Here is a 21,053-nt window from a genome sequence, read left to right on the forward strand (position 1 = left end):
TAGTTCTTTGCCATAGGCTGACCACCTAACTTGATCTTTTATTGTTTTTAAAAATACCACACATTTTAATTAAATGGAAAAAAATGTTTGCTCAGTCATAGTTCGTGTATCTGTAGTCTGATTTTCTATAAAGGTGGGCAGATAATGTGACAGGATGGAAAATATTCAGTAGAAAACTAGAACTTTAATTTAGAGTATTTAAGCATCTTGAATAGCAGTGCAAATTGAAGCCCGTGAAACCTGCTACTCCCACAATAATATGACATTGCAGAAAATAGTGTCTCAGCAGAGAAGTTTCCCCTCAGGTTGTAAGACCTGGGAGTAAAAGACTAACACTGCTTTCCTTGGTTACAGTAGTGGTCCTGCTATTAAAAGTGGGTTTCTGAGGTGTGAGCTCATGAGTTCATTAGAAACAGGAACTTAATGTAAGTATTATTTGGCTCTAAAAAGCTAATAGGTGTATTCCCCCTGCCCCTTTGAATTTGAAGAAAGTACTCATTCAGACTATAATAATTAATGCTAAGCACTTACATAGCTCATTGTATTCAAAGTGTTCTACAGACAATTATTATTACTCAAATTAATTTAAGTGAAAATATCTTTGTTTAGAGTTTAGCAACTGTCCACATTCCAACTATATTTCTTAATAATTATTAGAATAGCATAGGTCCTGACCCTCATTTATTTGTGCGTTCAGAAACAAAGTCATGCAACAGTCTTTATATAATGAAAATTAAAAGGCCAAGCAATAACATTAATGTTCTTTTAAATAATTAATTTTAATGTGTGGAAGTGTGAGCAATAAATGTTTTATTGTAAACCCTAATGTGGTAATTAATCCAAGTGATTAGGACCTAGTTGCATGTTCATAGTAAATGTTATATTTGCTGTGAAAGAAGTTTCTTTGGAATTGTGGTTCTGGGGCTAGAGTTGCGAGAAGAGTGATATTTAAAAGGAAATGTTAACACACTTACTTTTAAACTTGGTAAGCCAGAAATTGAAAGAAATACATCCTTCATTATTTTGCCAATTACTTTTTTAGTTCTTCTGAGCATTTTATTTTACTATGCACTTAATTTTATGTGGTAGTGGTGCTTACATTAAATTAAATATATCATAAGGATATGTAGGCTGTTTAAAATCAGCTAGGAAATACCTTAGGGAGTGGGAGAGGGTATTTGTTTTATTCATGATTTACACCTTAATTTGCAAATAGCAAAAGTCCTATTATTCCATAAAACTTGTCATTACTTTAATGCAAAGAATAAGTGATCCCATGAACAATGTTAGTTTCAGGTGCATTGGTTGCGCTTTGCGTAGCCCTGTTGCACACCAAATGAATTCAGATCGCCACAGAAGCTTTAGAGCTGCTCTGGATTTTCACTGATACAATTTATGGAGCTTGGATCGTTGGGTTTTTGTTGTGTTATTTTTTCCCCGGCAAAATTACATTTTGTAAATACACTGAATGCTTCTGTGGTTCTATATAGAGCTCTGTTTTGCCCGTGGTGAGTCTGCTTTACTTAAACAAGGACTCAGTTAAAGGATGAGTTAGCATTTGAATAGTGCAATAAGCTTCAGAAATCTTTTGTGTTGCCTCTTGATCATTTCTTTTTTCTCTTCATACCTACCATGCTACAGTATCAGTGTAGTCTTTCTGATGATATGATCTTTATTAGTGAAATAATATGCTCTTTCTTGGGGTTCTTGAAATATATTCTAACAATGATGGTGATGACTTTGATTAATATTTAATCCCCATGCTGCTATGTTCTTATAATTTACAAGATCTCAAAGGTAGTTGGGGGGGAGGGAAGAAAGGTTTCTGCTTAAGTGTTTCAGTATGAGAGTGCTTAGGGAAAAACATACCTATGTTTTATTATACCTTATATCTGTTTCCTAACCTGAATTTAAGTGAAACCTTTCATGACCACGTTGTTGACAGGGAAATCCATAAGGTATAGAAGTCATGCTGGAGCTGACTTATTTTTCATGGCAGTGGGCTCATTCCTGTATTTGTTTATATTATGTAACAGTCGCATTCCTCTGCATCACCTGGGAATCCTGACGCTCTGAGGGCACGGGTATAGCAGTGTGTACTAGTATGGAGCAAGAGGTCGGTGAGGACTTTTTTTCCTTTTCTTGTGAGCAGGGGAACTAATATTTATAAATACAGCAGGGCAAGCCCAAATTAGTTTCCCCCTCCACTCCAGAAGTCACAATATTTGTATGGAAAGTCTCTTGCATGTACACAGCAGAAGAATTTTTATGATTTTTGGGCCATGGAATATTAAAAACAAAATTCTTAAGTCAGCAGTACCGATATGCAAGCTTTGAATGGTTCTCCACAGACTTTGTACAACGATATCAAATAATCTGCATTTTTACGGGATCTTTTGACACCCAGTCAGTCAACCGTGATTATCTACTAACATACCAGTGGTCAGTCATTGTTTCAGTCTTTGAGTGTTCTACCTGTATTTATAAAATAAACCATTGTGCTGATATAAGCACATTTAATTAAAAAGATACTCTCATTTTTTCTCTTCTTGTTGAAGGCTATTTGAGTAAGCAAGGAATAGGCTTGTTTTAAATGTTTGCTCATAGACCTTTCGAACAGGATTAACTGTCTAGAGAATTAGGAATTCTCTATGCATTTGTAGTTACATAGATTCTCTCAATTTACTAATATACCATAAATATTATGTACACACCAAACTTGAATGAATTCAACATATGGTTGATGTTTACATAATTAATGAGATGCCAAATTATATTAATGTAACTAGCCATACACAAAAAAGCAAATGTTGCACAATCATCAAGGGCCTAAATTAACTATACCTTATTCTATACTTCCTGAAATGCTTATTTACCAGGACAGGGACCCTAGGGTTGTGCTCAAAAGGGTGGAAATTAAGATTGAAAATCAATTATCTCATCGTTCCAAACATCATAAATAATATAATTACCATTTTTTAGACTTCTGGTCAGTGTTTCATTAAAGAGTAATTGGTATGTCTGAGTCTACTTTTTGGTCCAAACACAGTGTTATCCTCATATTAATAGATGGGTTAGGCAAACCTAATTTTGATAAAGAGTTATTTTAGAAGGATGAAAGGTGAAAGAAACAGTTTCTCTCTTTAATCAACAATTTAACAAATATTTTAAGATGCATTGCTTTCTCAGTAAGGATTAATCTGGTTTTCAGTGAAGAAAAAGTGTGGCAAAGTGTTTTGGGGGTACTAGGAGAAAAGAAGAAAAGTGGCTTGCTCTTTATCATAGCTTGTTTGATTTGCAGCTTATATTTTATTGATGGTAATACCCTATACTTTATAATACCTTTCAACACAGAATTTCAGTCTTTTCAGTAACATTAAGTAATTAAACCTCCCACTGGTTCTGCCAATGGAGGTGTATTTATCATTATAACTATTTTGCAAGTGGGTAAACAGAGGCAAAAAAGGTTGAATTATTAATCAAAGTAATAAAACCTCTAGGTTCCTGTCTCCCAGATGATGTTTAATACTTCCTCCAAAATTTTGTTATAAATTCAGTATAAATAAAAATAGACATCTCCCTCCCTGAGCTTAATAAACTCACATAAAACCGTATGCTGACCTTTAGAGAGAATATAGAGATTTTTTGCTCCCTCACAGAGGGGCAGACTTTAGAGAGCTATGTCAAACCATCATCTTAAGATCTTAATTCATCTTGCCAAAATGAGCTTAACTAACTTTGTAGTTTCCAGGGAAATAGGAGAATTTTTTATTTGGGATGACATTTCCCTACACTAAAACTAAGTATATTACTGCTCTCTCGCATATGTGTGTACACCTCCACCTCATTGTTAAAGTTCTAATCTCTACACTCTGCGAGTATACATCTCAAGTGAAGTCACACAATTATTTTGTGCTAAATATGGCTTGGAAGAACTTATTGGAGTGTGCTTAATTTAATCAATAGTAATCAGAATTGAAAAAGATTTCCAACTTGTTTAAAATTAAAAAGAAATTGCTAATATATGCATAAAATAATTATTTTCTTTAACATATATATTGGAGGTTTTCTGCTACTGTTGTAATCTGATAGATACTAATATGGCAGCAATCAGAGTTCACTTCAGCAACAAAGAAGCTGTTCAAGTCTGAAAGCAATCCTCTCCTTCTGACATGTTGGCACCATCACAGAGGAAAATGTCACGGTCAATATAAGCACATTTACTGACAGTTAGGTTTTTTCCTATGTTACTGAAAACTGTTTGAAACTTGGCTTTTATCAAAAACAGAAACACTGGCCACTCAGAATGATAAAACAATAGCTTACAGCTTAGTCATTTTCCAGTTATAAAGCAATACTTTCATAAAAATAAACAATGCATACAGGAACAAGCCAAAACAATTACTCAGAGAAATTGTTGCATTCTTGCTGTCCTTGCTTCCTGATTTAAAACAACTGTCTCCAGTAGGAACTGGACAAAAAGCAGTGGGTTTTGTTTCAGTAAGTAACCCACTTGCTGATCACTACAAGATAAAACATAGTTCCAAAATGCAATTGATACCGTGTAGGTGCTTTCTACGTTCCTAAATGACCTATTACATGAAGAACTGGTACATAGATTAAAATAACGTACATATATTTCACGAATTTACAGACTGAACATTTCCCAAGTGGATAGTTATATAGAGGTTTTGTCCTTCCTAGAGAAAGTAAAAAATTACTTAAAGCACAAGCACCTTCACTAATAAGGGTCATGTTGTTTATTTAATTTGTGGTGTTTTGTTAAAATTTCTGATTTTTTTTTCCACATGGAGTATTTTAATATCTCTATCATTTGATACCATTCTGTCATATCTCAGTAAGGAAAATAATTTAACAAATAATTTCAAGCAGGAACAGGTTGCAAGTATAAATGCTCAAAACTCAGAGGAAGAGGTCAGGGGTCAGCATGTCTGCTAACTTGACGGTGTTGCACATTCCAAGTATCGTGCTCAGATAGCTCAGTGTTAAAGATTGGTTTTGAATTGCTCCCTGCTCTTTTAAACTCACATAAATACTAAGACAGATGAAGAGCTTTTGCTCTAATGTTCCAGGAAGATTCCTTCTGGTTTCTGTTCTGAAGGAAGATGATTTCATTGCCTTGTCTCACAGTGGGTGGGACATGGACTGCACCCAGTCTGTGCTCCGTGCAGTTCAGAGGCTAGATGGCAAGAGTCTTTCAGTGTCTTCTGGTTGTAGAGGCACCTGGAAGCCTTGTGTAAGTTCTTCTGTCTGGAGCAGTTACCTAGTGGCTCATTCTCCATCCCAAGAATTGCCATGTGTTGCAGCTTCACTCCTTCCAAGCCCTGATATTTCTGCTAGACTGCAGCAGATGAGGCTGATGGCAGAGCAGAGCTGAGGCAAGTCTCTTCTGCCCACGTGTGTGGCTTGAAGTTCTCTTTGTGTACAGAATATAGGAAACTTAACCAGGTCCAAAAACTCTGACTTGGTTATGTCTGTCATTTAGCAGAGCAAGTTCTTTTGGCACCTTCGCAGTCTCACTCTTTTACTGGAACTGCCAGCATACTTGAAGTTAGATGCTTTCTGTAGGGCTTTACTGAATCACAGTATTTATCAGGACTGTCACTACGTAATTGTCAAACTTTCTATGTGCCTGAAAAATTCCACCCTTTAGACGGATGAGAGTGTGATGTCGTCATAATTGCATTTTTATGTAAATGCTTGCTATAAAATAATTTTGGATTAAATGATGTGTTCCTTTCATGTTGGCAGAATATAATTTGTCTTAAATGGCAGCAGACTGTTGCATATGTGTTTCTGAAAGTTAAATATTTTGATTCACACTTGCGATTTATTGATTTTACATTGTTACCAAATGGCATTTCAAAATCAGCTCAGAATACCATGGTTCAAAATCCTGTCACTCATATGATAAAGTTATTTTCATGTAACCCACTCTGCAAATGGGAGTGGCAAGGAAAGAGAAAGAACTAGAAAGAAGAGAGGGCAGATGCATTTTAGTGGGTAGTAGGTTTGAAAACAATCCTAATTTTTATTATCTCTGTATGTTCTTATGCAAACATTGCTTCTGTGCTGTTAAACAAGAAGAAATCCGAAATTGCAAAGCTGTTTGTTATCATCTCAGCCTGGATTTGTCTAAATGTACACTAGATCACAGATTTCAGTTTTGGCTTTAAGGGAATACTCACTGGCTTAAAAAAAAAAATTAATCTTGATCCTCATTGTGCAAACTTTGCATGTATGTAATCCAGACGAATTCAGTGCAAGCACGTTATTTCATGTGAACAAATGATGGCAAGACTTCTCAGTTTGGACAGAACACCTTATACAGAACTATTTCTGCCAAAGCCAGAGTTGTTCTTGCTTCGTGAGGTTTTTCAACACTCTCTGATTCTGTGCTGCTGACACTTTTGACACCCTTAATTTGCTGCCCTCACATCTGCTATAGCTAGTGCTGTATGAGCTTAGTGTAGGTCAGAAGAAACCTTTTGGGTCTGCGTGTGATAAAAATGAGAGAGATGACTTGCAAAGACAAATCGCTTGTGTGTAAACCCACCAAATCCTTCCAGTAATGCTAGTGTCTATAAAAAAAAGACTTGAGTGTAAAAGACTACCCTATATTCACAGTACCCTGGCATATTTTAAAAGGTGCATCAAAGAATTCCTGAATATTGTAAAAGTGAGATTAATATGATTTTCTCTCTTGACTTTGTCTACTGCTGTCATGTGCATCTTAATATTGAATTTTAAAAGCTCTTAAGTTACAAACAAGCTACTGTATCTCCCATAGCCATGTGTCTGCAATACACAAATGTGTTTTTCTTATTTCTTCCTTCTTGTTTCTCTTTCTCCCACAAGGAAAATGTTTTTCTCCACCAAAGGACTTTATCTAGACAGGACTGCTTATAGTGCATAAGAAAAATATTGTTGTGTTTTGGGCATCTATACATACAAACATACATATAAATAATTCAGTCTATCATCCTATTTTCCTGGTGTATGTATTAGTTCAGCCTCGCTCACTGGCTTGTGGTACAATGGTACCTTCCTCCTGGCATAGGAAAGAGGCTCGTTACATTTTGAGCAGCAGAAAATAGTGGCACATCATGAAGCGGTAGCATCTAGTATACTCAGTCTCAATCAGTGCATGCCAAAGGAATACTGTGTGCTGCTAGTATGTACGATAGCCTTTAATGTTTAATAGGTTTTCTTAGTACAATATTGCTGCCTTTCACTTACTTTGACTGCACTGACCAATTACCATATGTCCTTGTATGTACAACATTCTTCACAAAGATAGATACATTCACAGTAATTTTGTTTCATATGCAACATAAGTTTCCCAGGCTGTTGGAATTTCTGTATATTAACTAAGTGTCTCATCCTTTGATTACAGATATTTTCCTCATGGTTTTAAGGTACCTTTGGGTTTTGAGGGTAAAAAGGTTCCCAAAACTCTCAGTAGACTGAGGTGTGTAGGTGGGTATAGAATATCTTCTGAGGGGCCTCTTAACTTTCTTGTTGGTGGGAATAGGACTTCTTGCTAGTGAAATACAAAGTCTTTTATACCAGTGATACCGAGATACACTTATTCTCACACTCAGCGCTGATGTTGGCTAACAGTTAATTGTTAGAGTAGGAGGAGTAGTTGACTTAGGCATTCCTTTGTAGACATCTGTCTGGAGGAAAAGCAGTGGCAGCTGCAAGAGCATGCAGGCTCTGCTTCTAAGGAAGCCACAGAGTGACTTTGCTGTGAATCCCAGTGAGATATAAGAAAACCTGTTTGTTTTAGTGGAGTTTATTCCTGTAAAAAATTGTAGCATGCTCCAGTAGCATGGTCTGTGGCTTATCTAGTTGTAATTCAAACTTAGGAAGCTGGGTTCCTGTAACTATACTGGCCATAGCTGTAAGTGGAATTCCACTAAAAATAGAGACAATCTCAATTTAAATACTTAAGGAGGGGGGGTCTAACTAGGTTTCTTTAAACCCAAATCTATTCAGTTCAGATTTTATACATTTTCTTCCTACTTTAATTCCACTGTGTGAATTGTACTGCTACAACCTTTTTTTGTATTGCTATAACTTTTTTTTGCAAAGAAATGTTATACTTGGCAAAGAGTTCTCATACACACAACTCTTAATTTCTAGATGTTTTAATGTGAAATAGTTATTTAAATAAAAATATAAAAAACTCTTGGAAGAATGCAATTAAATGGCAGAAGTGATTTTTAGGAAACCCAGAAGACAGAGCTGTAGCCTTTGAGAGTTTCCGGCCTTTACTTTGCAGGATCTGAAAAGCAAGCTCTCCTATCTGCATCTCAGTACTTTTATCTTGCCTTTCCAAGGAAAAGGGAGTTGGATGCAGGCCTGAGTTACATCTCACGGGGATAGTGTTCTGTACCTTAAATTACAATCAGATGTATTTTAGTTCAGATGAAGTTTTCAGCCTAAAATTGGTAAGAAGCCTAATTATTTGACCAGGTTACTATTTACGTAGACCACTGTATAGCAATCTGTGATTTATCCACAGCTGGCAACGTTAGCCTTGAAAGGTTTTTATTTTGTGTTTGGAACAGTTTTTAAAAAATCCAACTCTGTTCATTAAATGAAAAACTAAAAGATGGTAGAGATTGCTATGGAGACGAGATGTTATATAAACTGTTCATTTTAATTCTTCAGAATGTAAAAATAGCAAAGCTTGAATGTTTACAGGCTTCCAGTCGTTCAAGGTACTGAGTAACTCCACAAGACGCAAGGCATCCTTGCACCCTTTGGACTTTTATTGTCATGTAGCGAATTGTGCCCAGATTTTGAAATCGACCATGTATTTGTTAGACTGGAGAGTGTGGAGTAAGGAGAAATAAATAGAAATACTTTCTAAGTCATTTTTAATCTGTAGACTCTTCATTATATTATTTTTTCTAGTAAGTAGAATGCCTAAGATGATCTGTTAGCTGAAGCATGCAGGATGAAAATACAGATATTCCATGATCCAAAGACATAATAATATGGATAAAAACTGGAAAATAAGACTGTATCACTATTATACGTTTTAGAGTGTCATGGTGGTGATGTTACAGACAGGACTGAGATGGTGTCTTATTTATCAGACCCCCCTCAAAGTTGTTTGTTGCTGTGCCTTAGACATTATCTCTGGCCTTAAATTTAACACTTGCTGCTCTTGCTTGAAAATTACTATTACTCACTGAGTTTTGAGAACAGTTAGTAAAATTGCTTTTAGGATTATAAAAGTGAAACATACAAAATTTGTTTAATTAGTGTAAAGACTAAGCCTTTGTCTAATTAGTAGATTAATGAAACTGTAGGGGATCTTTACATAAATCCTGGAACACGTGTGGTTGAGGTAACCATCTGCAATGCTATACTCAAAATGGCAGCCTTGAACTGTGCTTCCTACAGGGGTGAAATCGGCATCCACAATTTGGTAGGCACATAGTAATTTCTGGTTGAGTTCTGTTTATTTGGTTTCACAATTGATACTTGAATGTTCATATTCAGAATAAAGAACAATACTTTTGGGAAGGGGGGGGGAATTACATGTACAGAAAGGTGAAAACACCTAGGTTTTTCCTGCAAAACAGTAACAACTACTACAATGACAGCACACTCAACATATTTATTATAAACAAGGTAATAATTTTTCAGGCGAGGGATTTCAGTAATCTCCTAGCTGTGTATAGAGCCATCGTACTGGACTTTGGAATTGAGCAGCACAGTCTGATTGACTCTGTTACTAAACAGGGGTGTTTAGAATTAATATCACCTTTTAAAATACGAACATTAGTCTCAGCTGCCATGGGAAAGTGTACTACATGGAATGCAGAGGTAGGGAGTTACGTTTAATTTTGGGGGGCTGTGATTCTAGGCATATGCAGAAACTTTGTCACCTCCATAATACCTTAATGGAAAGGCAGTATTATCCAGAAGTTTTTATCTGTGCACGGGTGTGGCAAAGGTGGGTTGGAGGAGACCTGGAAGCAGCATACTTCATGTGGTTCCTAATATGAAATTAGTAACATACATTGATTTGTTTGGATGCTTGCAGGGATTCTTCCTGACGGTGTCACCAGAAGCAGTATTAAAAGTGGCTGCTCAGGCTTCTGCAAACAACAAGATCTTCAGCTTGAATCTTTCTGCACCATTTATTAGCCAGTTCTACAAAGAGCCTATGATGAAAGTCATGCCTTATGTTGACGTCCTTTTTGGAAATGAGACGGTGAGTCTTACGAAAGCCATTGAAGTATTTATATCTCTTGCACCTAGCTGTTTGTGTCTAGGAGCCTGCTTTTTGCTTCTCCATTATTTATGGAGAGAGACTGACCATGTGAAGTGTCACTAGAAAATGAAATCCACAGTCACAGGACTGTGATATTTCAGTAGATGCCAGAGATGTCACTTGGCCTGTTAGAGGTTTACAACTTGCTCATTCTAGTGTAGAGACGTGAACAATTTACTCTAGGTTAAAAGAGAAAATATCCAACACATTGGCTGCTTTGTAATAACTGTCCATGTGCATGACGAAGGCGACTCTTTGAGGAGGAAACTAAGAAACAGTTAATTGGTTTAGAAGGTTCTCAATGATTTTATAGTAGATGGACCAATTCTGCCAGGAAGACCATGGTGATAGACCAAATGAATTCAAATTTCACTCATGGTAGTGCTGTCACTTTTTGATTTTTTTTTTTCCACTTCAGAAAGTGCTTTTAAATATTTATTAGTTTGCTCAGCAGAAAAAAGTTAAAAAAAGCCTTGGAAAGTGTGACACACCTAAATGGAGTGTGGGCTTGTCTCTCAAGGTAACTGTATTAGTACAGGAAAATTCTGGAAAAGCGACTTATTCCTGTCGGTGGTTATTCCTGATTGTGACAAAGGGAGTTGCACCAACACAAGTCAGTTTTTACACTGTTGTCCACATTAGGGGCTAGCATTGTTACAGATACAGGACTTCTAAACCAAAATAGTATTTTTAAAATGAAGAAAATTGCTATGTTTTGAGATGCAGTAGGATAAGGAAAACCTTTTTAACTATAGTTAATGATACAGAAGAAGTATTTTCCAGACATTTTGCTGCTATTGCCAATTGTTACCTTTATTCTGTCTTTAACTATACAGTCCTCACAAAGATGCTACTGAATATTTTGATTAAATAGCAGTATAATCTCAACAAAAAAAAATCTTGTCAGATTTCACAAATTAAGTAATACCAAGTCTAGTCAATGTTTGGGTGGAAGGGCTTCATAGAAACTTCTGGGCTTAAACCTTGCTGGTCTTTTATATAAATATTGCCCCATTGACCTATTAGGAGAATTCAGATCACAGTGGTTCATTAGACGCTGTTTTTCAGAAGATAAAACATAGGTTGTTACTTTTTGTATATTTGTGCTCTTTATAAGCAATAGTCCACTGTACTGGCGACATTCCAATTTTAGAAATGATATTCAGAGTACCTTAATTTCCCCTGCCATTTCAGTTTGCTATGGTGTTATTCACCTGCTGTCATAAAATATTGTATAGGACTGTTGTGTGTATTAAAGTTGAAAGACACCCTGCATTTTCTGTGTATAAATTCTGAAGCATTTTGGTATCTTTCAGGGTAAGATCATCCTTAAACTTGGCGGTAGGACATATATATATTCAGAGTACCAGCCACTTATGATTTGTTACTTATACTAGTCAGTTGAAACCCTGGTCATTTTTTAGTCTTCACTTTCTGATAGATAAGCTGGCCATTGCTGCTTTTGAGTTGTTGAAATGCTGTTTGCAGTGGTTTATTCTCTTGTCTTTCTGTGTGACTTGAAACCACGCTCTTGGCATGGTGTGCTTCTAATTTTTAGTAGCTGCTGTATCTCGTGATTGTCAGTATTTCTGCTCTCTGCATATGGTTTGTGGTAAAGAGTAGTTGCAAAACTCAAGAGAAGCTCATTCTGACATGTGCTGCCTTCTAGTAGCTTCCTTCTTTGTTTTTGTTATTGCTTTTGGTTTTTTTCTCCTATATTCATTTCATCTACAAGTACATTCAGGACTTCTTTCTGTTTGTATATGCCTTGATGGGCAATGAATCACTTCAGCTAGCCAACACCAAATTTTTGCCCATTTACTGTGACTTCCTTTTGCTTTTTGCTACATTTTCCATCAGTTTTGCTAGTTTAGTTAAATACTGAAAGTGCATAAGTTAACATATAAGCAAGGCATACTAAGTGGTGTGGTTGTTAATTTATTAGTACAAACAATAACTCTTAGACATAATTTTTATTCTTCCCTATATTTATCTTCGGTCCACATTATAGACCAATACAATTTTATTGTTAAGCAGAGCTGTTTATTTTTTGAGTAATGCAAAAACGTCCAAGAGCAGCAAAATTCCAAATTGCTGCCATTCCTAAACTAAAAACAATTGGCAAATTGATTTTAAATTACATCTTCTACTTAAAAATTTACATCTGAATGGAGATTGGTTATTTCAAGTTTCATCCAGATGGTAATTAAAATGGGCAAGTTATAAACCTCTCAGAATAAATGTTCTAGTTTAGAATGTAAATGCCAGCACACCCTTAACTGCAGTGGAGACACCGAATGCTGGGATGACTACTCAGTACATGTATCTGTTTCAGCATTTCCTCAGTGACCACTGGTGTTTTGATCGTTTGTTTAAATCCCTTTTATAACTAGCCAAACATCTTGCCTGGGATTTTTGATACTTATTAACTGTACTTCATATAATAAATTTAGTACAGAACATTCAGAATAGGAATAATTATATGTTCTTTGCTGCTAACCAATTAGGGCCATTCTGCAGTCATTATCTAGCAATACATGACTGGAGAACTTGATTATTGTCATTGGTTTTAATTTTTATTAAATTAAGTTTTTTTTAATAGTGTCATTTTGCAAATGGTTCTTAGCAATAATACCTTCCAAGCTACCGTAATCACTGGATAATTAACCTGCCAGGATTAAGCACACTCTACTTTGCCTCAGGATGCTTAACTCTCGAATAAGGTCAATTATCTCCTGATGATAACTGCTTTGTCACAAGTTGCTGCTTAATTCGTCTGTAAAAGCTCACCTTAGAGTACATATTTTGCAACTCAAAGTAACTTTCAGTAACAGAATGGTCAAAGGAGTGAAAGCTTTTAAATTTACACCTCTACACAGCGTTGTGGAATGCTTCCTACTCAGCAATTATACTAGGCAAGTTAAGGAGCCTAAATTTGCATATGTTTCTTTCCCAGACCTCTTTCCGCTTTCCCAGTTAGGGCTAAAGCTTGATGTCTCTGATATACTTGACCCATCAAAGTCGATAGTGGGCACAGAAATCTGAACTCAATTTCCAGTCTCCCCAAAAGATGTGTGTTACAGTGGCATCTCCTCAGGGAAGGAACTACTTCTGGGGGGAACGGTGTGTGTATTTTGGGACGTGCAGCTGGATAGCAGTTTCTTTTCTGTGGAGGTTTTCAGAATTCAAGGGACGCTACAAAGCTTTCACATGATTCATCCCTGCATATGGCAGTCATTCATGACTCAGAGGAATATTTATTAAGATATTGATGTTGTAAAGATCTTCTGGGTTCTCTTCCTACATGTAGGCAGGACATTGCTGAGAAATTTTAGAATTTAGAAACGTTAGATTTACAGACATGCTGAGCTCCTCATCTATTGCTTTACAACAAGAAATGTAACCAAAGAATATAGCTTGCAGTATACAGTCTACAGCGATCAGTAGAAGTTGAGGAGGTTATATAGAAGAGAAATTGTGGATTTTTCTAAAGCACAAATATAATAAAGAAAACTAAGAAAACAATTATTCTTGGAAATTAGATCCTCTTCCTCTCTAGTGTAAAGAGCTGTTACTTCTAAACACCCAGTCTCTGAACAAATTAATTACAGGATTGTAAGCTGAAGTTCTGCAAAGACAGATGCTTCTGCAAGCTCATCGGGAAATTGATGCTGGTGTGACAGCAAATGTGCTGAAAAGAAAGATGGTTGCGTGCAAGACTTATATGTTTTAAAAAGCAACGACAGTATCTTTAGTGGTGGTTCTGGAGTTATGAATCCTGAGCTTTTAAAAAGACAGGTGCCTTTGTATGCAATAAGATATCAAACGGGTCTTGTCATCATTTCATCTTACAATTTTACCAAAATGGTATATTGTGCCTCCTTAATTTAAAATACTTTCAAGTGAGGTATCAAATACTAACATAAGCATCCCTGCAAATATATGTGGTTTGGACACAGCCTTTAAGAACCTATGTAAGCCTTTATAAAGGCAAGTCTCTTTAATGGCAAGGAAAAACAATAAATCTAAAACTGATAACAGTGTTTAACATGCTCCTGATTTTGAACTTGCAGTCTGTCTGTAGTTTTGTGCTTATTTTAACTACGGGAGCGAATGGAAATGCTGCTAATTTTTCTGGCATAAAACCGTGTTCAACACCTAAATGACAGTTTCCAAACAAATTGGTCTGTTCCCTTTCTGTAACCTATAATGCATGTTTGTAAACAACTTTCACTCTATGTACTTTGATATATTACATTAAGATATGACCTTCAGTCCTGCCTGCAAATTTCGTCCACTGGGTTATCACCTGGGACCCGACTGATACCTGCAGGCTTAGGAACCTGCCTGCAGCTCACAAGAATCTTGAATGAGACATAATCACTTTTGTAAGATAAATGAGCCTCGTGGTGATTCTTTTTAAACTAGTGTGCATTCATAATGGCATAACTGAATTGATCTGAATTTACACCAGTGTAGTTGCTACTGTTTATAGACCTAGCAGGTAGTTTTCTACACTACCTGAATGTCCTCTCACACTAGTGAATTGTCTGATTCTGAGGAAACGATTAAGAGGTAAGGGACAGGAGAAGATCGGGTGGCAAATGTAATTTGGTGTGTGGAGGAAGGGACATACAGTTTGAGTTTCAATAAATAATGAAAGGGAGACACATTTCAGCCTGTTCCTCTGTATCACATGGGGCCAAGAAGTAAGGAACATAGCAAAGGATGGCTGGTCATGCCATAAATATCACCAAATTTATGTTTATGTTTGAAGTATTTTCAAGTAAGCATTTAAAATTGTTTTTGAATGTTTGGAATTATTAGTAGAAAGTAAATACTAGATCATATTTGAAACTGAGTATCTTGAAGAGGCTCATTTTACTGTACTGCTAACTTGCATGTATGTTATGTAAAGAGCCCTTAAGAGACATTGATTCTTGCTTTTTAGCTTACTGGAACTGGTCCATATTGAGGGGTTATTTTCAGTTAGTGGTTGTTTACAAGCTATCTTCCGTATGAGTTCAACCTTTACCTTCAGCTCTACATCTTTACTCATTTTGAATTAAGTTTTCAGAAACATTAATCATCTTAAATGAAATTAAGTTGGGTGTCAGTGTTTTGCATTTCAATTTATATGCCAGTATTATCCTTTTCCTTATGCTTTCAGTTCTCAGAAACTTGCCCCACAGGTGGGGGTAATTATCTTCATTTCACAGGCTGAGTGAGAGACTGAGGTTTGCACAGTCCCCTGCAGGGAGTCTGCAGTTAAGTTAAAAATCATAGTCAGATATTCTGACCCAGTTTATTAAATACACATGGGAAAAAATTTTGTAAGGAGGCATCTCATCTTCTCTTCTATATTAACAGGTAGAGGTTTTTAAGGTCAGCAGCTGCTGGTGTTTGCTTTTCTAAACTGCAGTAAACAGATAGCAATTTCTCTTTTTATAAATCCTACATTTAAGATTTCTGCAAAGTCTTTGGAAGGAGCCTGGGAATTAAAAATTGTAATTCTGAATAGAGGAAAAATAAATATTATTTTTCTTTGATCTCTTTGTAGAATTTTGACACTTATTTCCTGGTGCGGGTGTGGTTTCAATTATGGGAAAGCTATGGCATTGTAATATTGCTGCTTAATTCATAGAATTAACTTTCTCAGTATTGGAATATCTAATAAATTGTGGCCAACTGATGAATGAGAGGGTCTCTAGCACAAGGGAGGTTGATAATGTCAATGGCATGTTGTAAAGATGTGCTGTGGGAAGGATGCTGAAACAGCCCAAGGCTATTTCAGCTGCAGACACTGAATGTGCCTCTCCGTATCTCTACTCTTTCCGCTCCCCCCCCCCCCCCTTGTGAACTGCAGTGGCTCTCTAAGATAAAATGCTTTTAAATCATTTCCCAACCTTGCAGCCGTCTTTGATAAAAGCCCTGTTATCTGAAATGATATGAATCACTGTGGAGTTAATCATACCTTATACAACAACATATTTTGTTGTGATTCATTCTGTTTCAATTAATCATCTTATTTATCTACATTGTCTCAGCTGCTGCACTGAAATTCATGAGTAATAAGCAAGTAATTATTTTGGTAGAGTTTACCTAGTACATTATGAATGAAAGGAAAATCAAGAGCCAAGTGTTTAAATTTATATTTAGTGCTGCTTTCAGCTAATGTCTAGCTATTTAAGCAATTTCAGAATTCTATCTCAAAAATGGCTTTCTTTTTTCCTGTTACAGAAAACAAGCAGGTATTTAGAAGAGAAGCTTATACTTTCCAACATTCTTCACTTCTTAAAACTAAAAATATTTTGTGGTAGTCTCTCAGAATGCTTAGGGATATTTATCCTTCCTTATGCTATGCAGTGTTGAGATACTTTTAAGATTGTGAATACTGGAGAGAGCATAGCACAAGACAGAACATGTCCTGCAAGAAGGGAAGGCAGATTTCACTGTATTTCAGCAGCTTGTGTTTTACTGACGATGATTGATAACCCTTTTCACTTTGTAGCACTTCCCAGAGCGTCTCATAACACTTCATAAACATTAAAGCTCAGAATAAACCAATAAGGTGGGTGTGTAATCTTGTCTCTGTTTTACAGGTGGACAATTGAGATGTTATTTGCCCAAGGTCATACAGCAAGAGTAGAGCCAGGAACAAGCAAAATCAAGTTCTAGCTTTTTTCTTTAGTTAGTGTCCTGAAATGTTGTCAGCCGCTAGATACATCTAGGACAAAACTCACCTGTCTGGAGGAAAAGACCTGCAGAATTTGGTGTTCAGTTTTTAGTGTATTAATATATTAATATATGTCTCTGAAAGCCTTTTGAAGGTGAACTGCATATGCATTTTCAATAATCAGATTACTAGTGCAAAAAACATATAATATAATACAAATATATAATGTAAGAGCTGCGAAAATAGGAGTATGAATAAAATTTAGTTACACAGTTGATAAGAACTAGAAGAACGAAGGCAGAAATGTTCACAAAAACTTCTTTAAAACAGTGTAAATCCAGAATAATTTAATTTCACAGAGATATTTGCAGATAACAATGCAGGTAAAATACATAGGTTTCAATAAAGGTTTTGTTTTCCAATCTAGCTAAGGTCTATTCACTGACTCCACATTTCAAGCCCTATTTGGGGCAGATGTAGCCAGTTTCTGATTCAGAGCATTGTTAGATCATGCTAAAGCCTTTTAGGCCAAAACACACTGGTGATTCTCCTCCTGTTACAGTCCTTACAGTGAATTGGAAGGCTGCAGTGCCATGTTATCCCCATGGATAACATCTAAATGTGAGCTGATGCAGACTTCTCTCACCTGCCCTCATCACATAGTCTCATCTGCCCCCTTTAGTCAGATTTAGCAAACTTTATGTCCATAGCAAGAATGAGTTCTGTGGGCTAGGTTACTATTGAATCACTGAGGCAGTCCAGCTTTCCCAGGTGTTGTGGTTTAACCCCAGCTGGTAACTAAGCTCCACACAGCCGCTCGCTCATTCCCTTCCACCCAGTGGGATGGGGGAGAGAATTGGGGTGGGTGGGGGGGGGGGGGGGGAGTGTGGGGGGGGGGGGGGGGGGAGTAAAACTTGTGGGTTGAGAAAAGAATGGTTTAATAAGACAGAAAGGAAGAAACTAATAATGATAGTAATAATAAAATGACAATAATAATAATAAAAGATTGGAATATTCAAAACAAGTGATGCACAATGCAATTGCTCACCACTTGCCGACTGATGCCCCGTTAGTTCCTGAGCAGCGATCCTGCCCCCCAGCCAGCTCCCCCCAGTTTATATACTGGACATGACATCACATGGTATGGAATACTCCTTTAGCCAGTTTGGGTCAGGTGCCCTGGCTGTGTCCCCTCCCAACTTCTTGTGCCCCTCCAGCCTTCTCGCTGGCTGGGCATGAGAAGCTGAAAAATCCTCGACTTAGTATAAAACACTACTTGGCAACAACTGCAAACATCAGTGTGTTATCAACATTCTTCTCATACTGAATCCAAAACATAACAGTATACCAGCTTCTAGGAAGAAAATTAACTCTATCCTAGCTGAAACCAGGACACCAGGCAACATGATCACTAGATCTGATAGATGAGAGGGTAATACATGGTCATACAGAGGACTTTGAAAAAGAAAGCCTGATAACCTCTCTGTTTCATCTGATCTAACCAGTCTATATTGTTTGGGTCTCCCAAGCAATATAGGAAAGAAACACAGCTGGGGACATTGTCTGACTTAAAAATTTTATTTCTGTTGTATAGTATTTACAGCAATATCCTTTTTAATCTTGACTTACGTTATATTATGCAGCCACTTGATATAGTTTTATCTGCAGGTATTTAGATAAATGTTATTATGTTGTAAAGTTCTTGGACAGAGGTTTTTCTATAGAAGAGCTTGTATTTGCCTAAGAAGTATGTATTGGTGCCTCCTGTGTTCACAAATTTGAGTCTGAATAAAGGGTACTTGAAAGAGAAGAGAAGGGAAGGATAGTCAAGGAGCCAGTAGTAAGTCTGTGGTGGTGGTCAAAACCCTGTGATCGTGTATTGTAGGTCTGGAGGCTGCTCTAAACTACTCTAAACTAAACTTCTCAAGAAAATATGCAGTATACCATAATGAAAGCAGAGACTAAAAGTAGATGTGTTTTTCTGTCTGTATGAGTGCAAATGTTTTAGTAATTATTTTAATACTGAAGCTGCTTAAGAAAAATAATGTACAAAATGCAACTGTGTAGTTGTACAAAAGTACGTTGAAAGTGCATTAGAATGGCTTTTGATTTTTGTTTTTAAAACTGTTTTATAAGGAAACAGTTTGAAAACATAGTTTGGGGGGTTTGGCATAGAATTGGCAATATCTTTATTATGTTAACATATTTTTCTGTACTATTATATAGCACTATTTTTTCAAAACTACAGTTTCAACCCTGTTTCTTTTCTCATGTTATCTTTTTCTGTCAGCACCTTCCTTCACCCTGCTTATATAGCTCAAGTAATATTTTTATTCCTTCAAGAGAGTTTCACATCTGATTACAAATCTATTAAGTAGTCTCATTTTTCTGACTTTCTTCAACAAAGAAGAGCAAAACTAGGCATTTGAACCCTTTCTTCTTTCTAATTAGTTATATATCTTCTGTCACTGGGATTCCTACTGTTTGTAGATTTTATAAGAATGAATGTAACCCACTGATGTTTTCTTAAGACTACTAAAAAGGTGCTATGTGTAAGTAAACAATGCAAAAAGATTTTTCCTTCATGCATTGGCAGATAGGTTGAAGGTATTTAGAACTGACTTCTGCTAAACTGTTATTGATTAAAATCTGTATTTTAATTTTTAATTAGAATTAAGAGTTAAGACATTAGACCTGATAATACTGGGCATTTTCATGGATTAAATTTACTAATTATACAATTAAAACATAATTTGTCCCTCCTATAAATGGCATTAAAAGGAAAGCTGTGTGCACTATATTGTGAAGCATATGCAATGGGTCATAAATATATGTAAGGGTTGCAAAAATATTTTATTAATTTCTAAATAGTTTTTCAAAGAGTTGTCAGAAACTTAGGAAAGGAGCTTGGAAAAGGAGTAGAAAAGAATACAGTTGCTGCTTACCTGAAGTACGTGAAAGATACATAAAAGCATCCATGGTTTTCCCGAAGGTATTAATTGATCCCTAAAACCTTGCCTTATTTATAAACATAAGCCACCCCATTTACAACAGCCTTTGGGTGATAATTTTGTAGCCACATGAAAGTGTCTCCTTAAGCTATATTTTGAGGCTTAGTGGTCATATTCCGACCTACAATACCATTTGTTTAAATATTGACCTCCCAGGGAAGCAATGTGGAGAAATTGCTTTGCTATAGGTTTTTGTTCTAAGTTAACAGAACTCATCTGTCCTAGTCACTATATTTTATTTTTTTTAATTCTCCACAGAAATGATCTACTAAACCTTTACTGTAGTAAAAGTACTGCCAGCACAAACGTGATAAGTAACAATGTCAAAATGTTGCTCATTAAGTCCTCAGACCGTCATCTGCCACCTTATATTCCGTGTCAAAACCAGCAACATATGCAGTCACATTAGGGAAATATGCGTATATGAGTCAGTTTGCTTCCCATGCTAAAGTAGTTTCCAGGTGAAGGAGCTTTCCTCTAAAGGAAAAAATTGTAGCAGTCTAATGGCTGGGACGGTAGAAATTTTGAAATATATAAACCTGTCTGTTTCTTGGTTGTTTCTAGCTGTGTAGAGGGGGACCCACTACTCTGAATTTGGAATTCAACAAACAATTGTAGTCATCATCCTCAAGTTATTTCATTCAGAGGCAACAGTTTCACAAGTTTTTTCTTCCCAACCGCAGCTAAGGAGAAGGGCTTCCTCACCACCCTTACAAAGGAAGCAGCCATCAGCAACTCCTTCTGGTCCGAGCCTTAGAGCTCGGAGCCAGCTGGTTCTCCCTGCTCCATAAGGCCACGGGCTTTCCTTGTCAATAAGCAAAAACCTTTAGCATTTGAGAAGCTCACTTGAAAGCAATGGGAAAGTGGTACACGTTCCAATGGAAGATCCTTAGGATCCCCAGCTAATCTGTTCTTAGTGATACTTTTCAAGCCTTACTAGTTGAACAGGCTATCTGAGGATGTTCCAAATATTTCTGGAGTTAGGAGTTTTATTTCAAATTTTTCTGATGCTGAAGATTGATGGATTGATTCAGGGGAAACACATTGT

The 21,053-nt window shown here is 36.4% G+C and overlaps 1 protein-coding gene across 6 annotated transcripts in view; it reads left to right on the forward strand.

Moving 5' to 3' along the window:
- The window catches only part of ADK (adenosine kinase), a 298,730-nt gene that overhangs the window by 206,456 nt on the left and 71,221 nt on the right, over window positions 1-21,053 (forward strand). For all 6 annotated transcript variants that reach the window (XM_030030964.1, XM_030030968.2, XM_030030965.1 and 3 more), the window contains one exon: window positions 10,088-10,258. In XM_030030964.1, coding sequence (XP_029886824.1) covers window positions 10,088-10,258 — 171 coding nt within the window. The remainder of the gene's footprint in view (window positions 1-10,087; window positions 10,259-21,053) is intronic.

This window comes from Aquila chrysaetos, chromosome 11 (genome assembly GCF_900496995.4).
Source record: "Aquila chrysaetos chrysaetos chromosome 11, bAquChr1.4, whole genome shotgun sequence".
Classification (NCBI taxonomy): Eukaryota; Metazoa; Chordata; class Aves; order Accipitriformes; family Accipitridae; genus Aquila; species Aquila chrysaetos.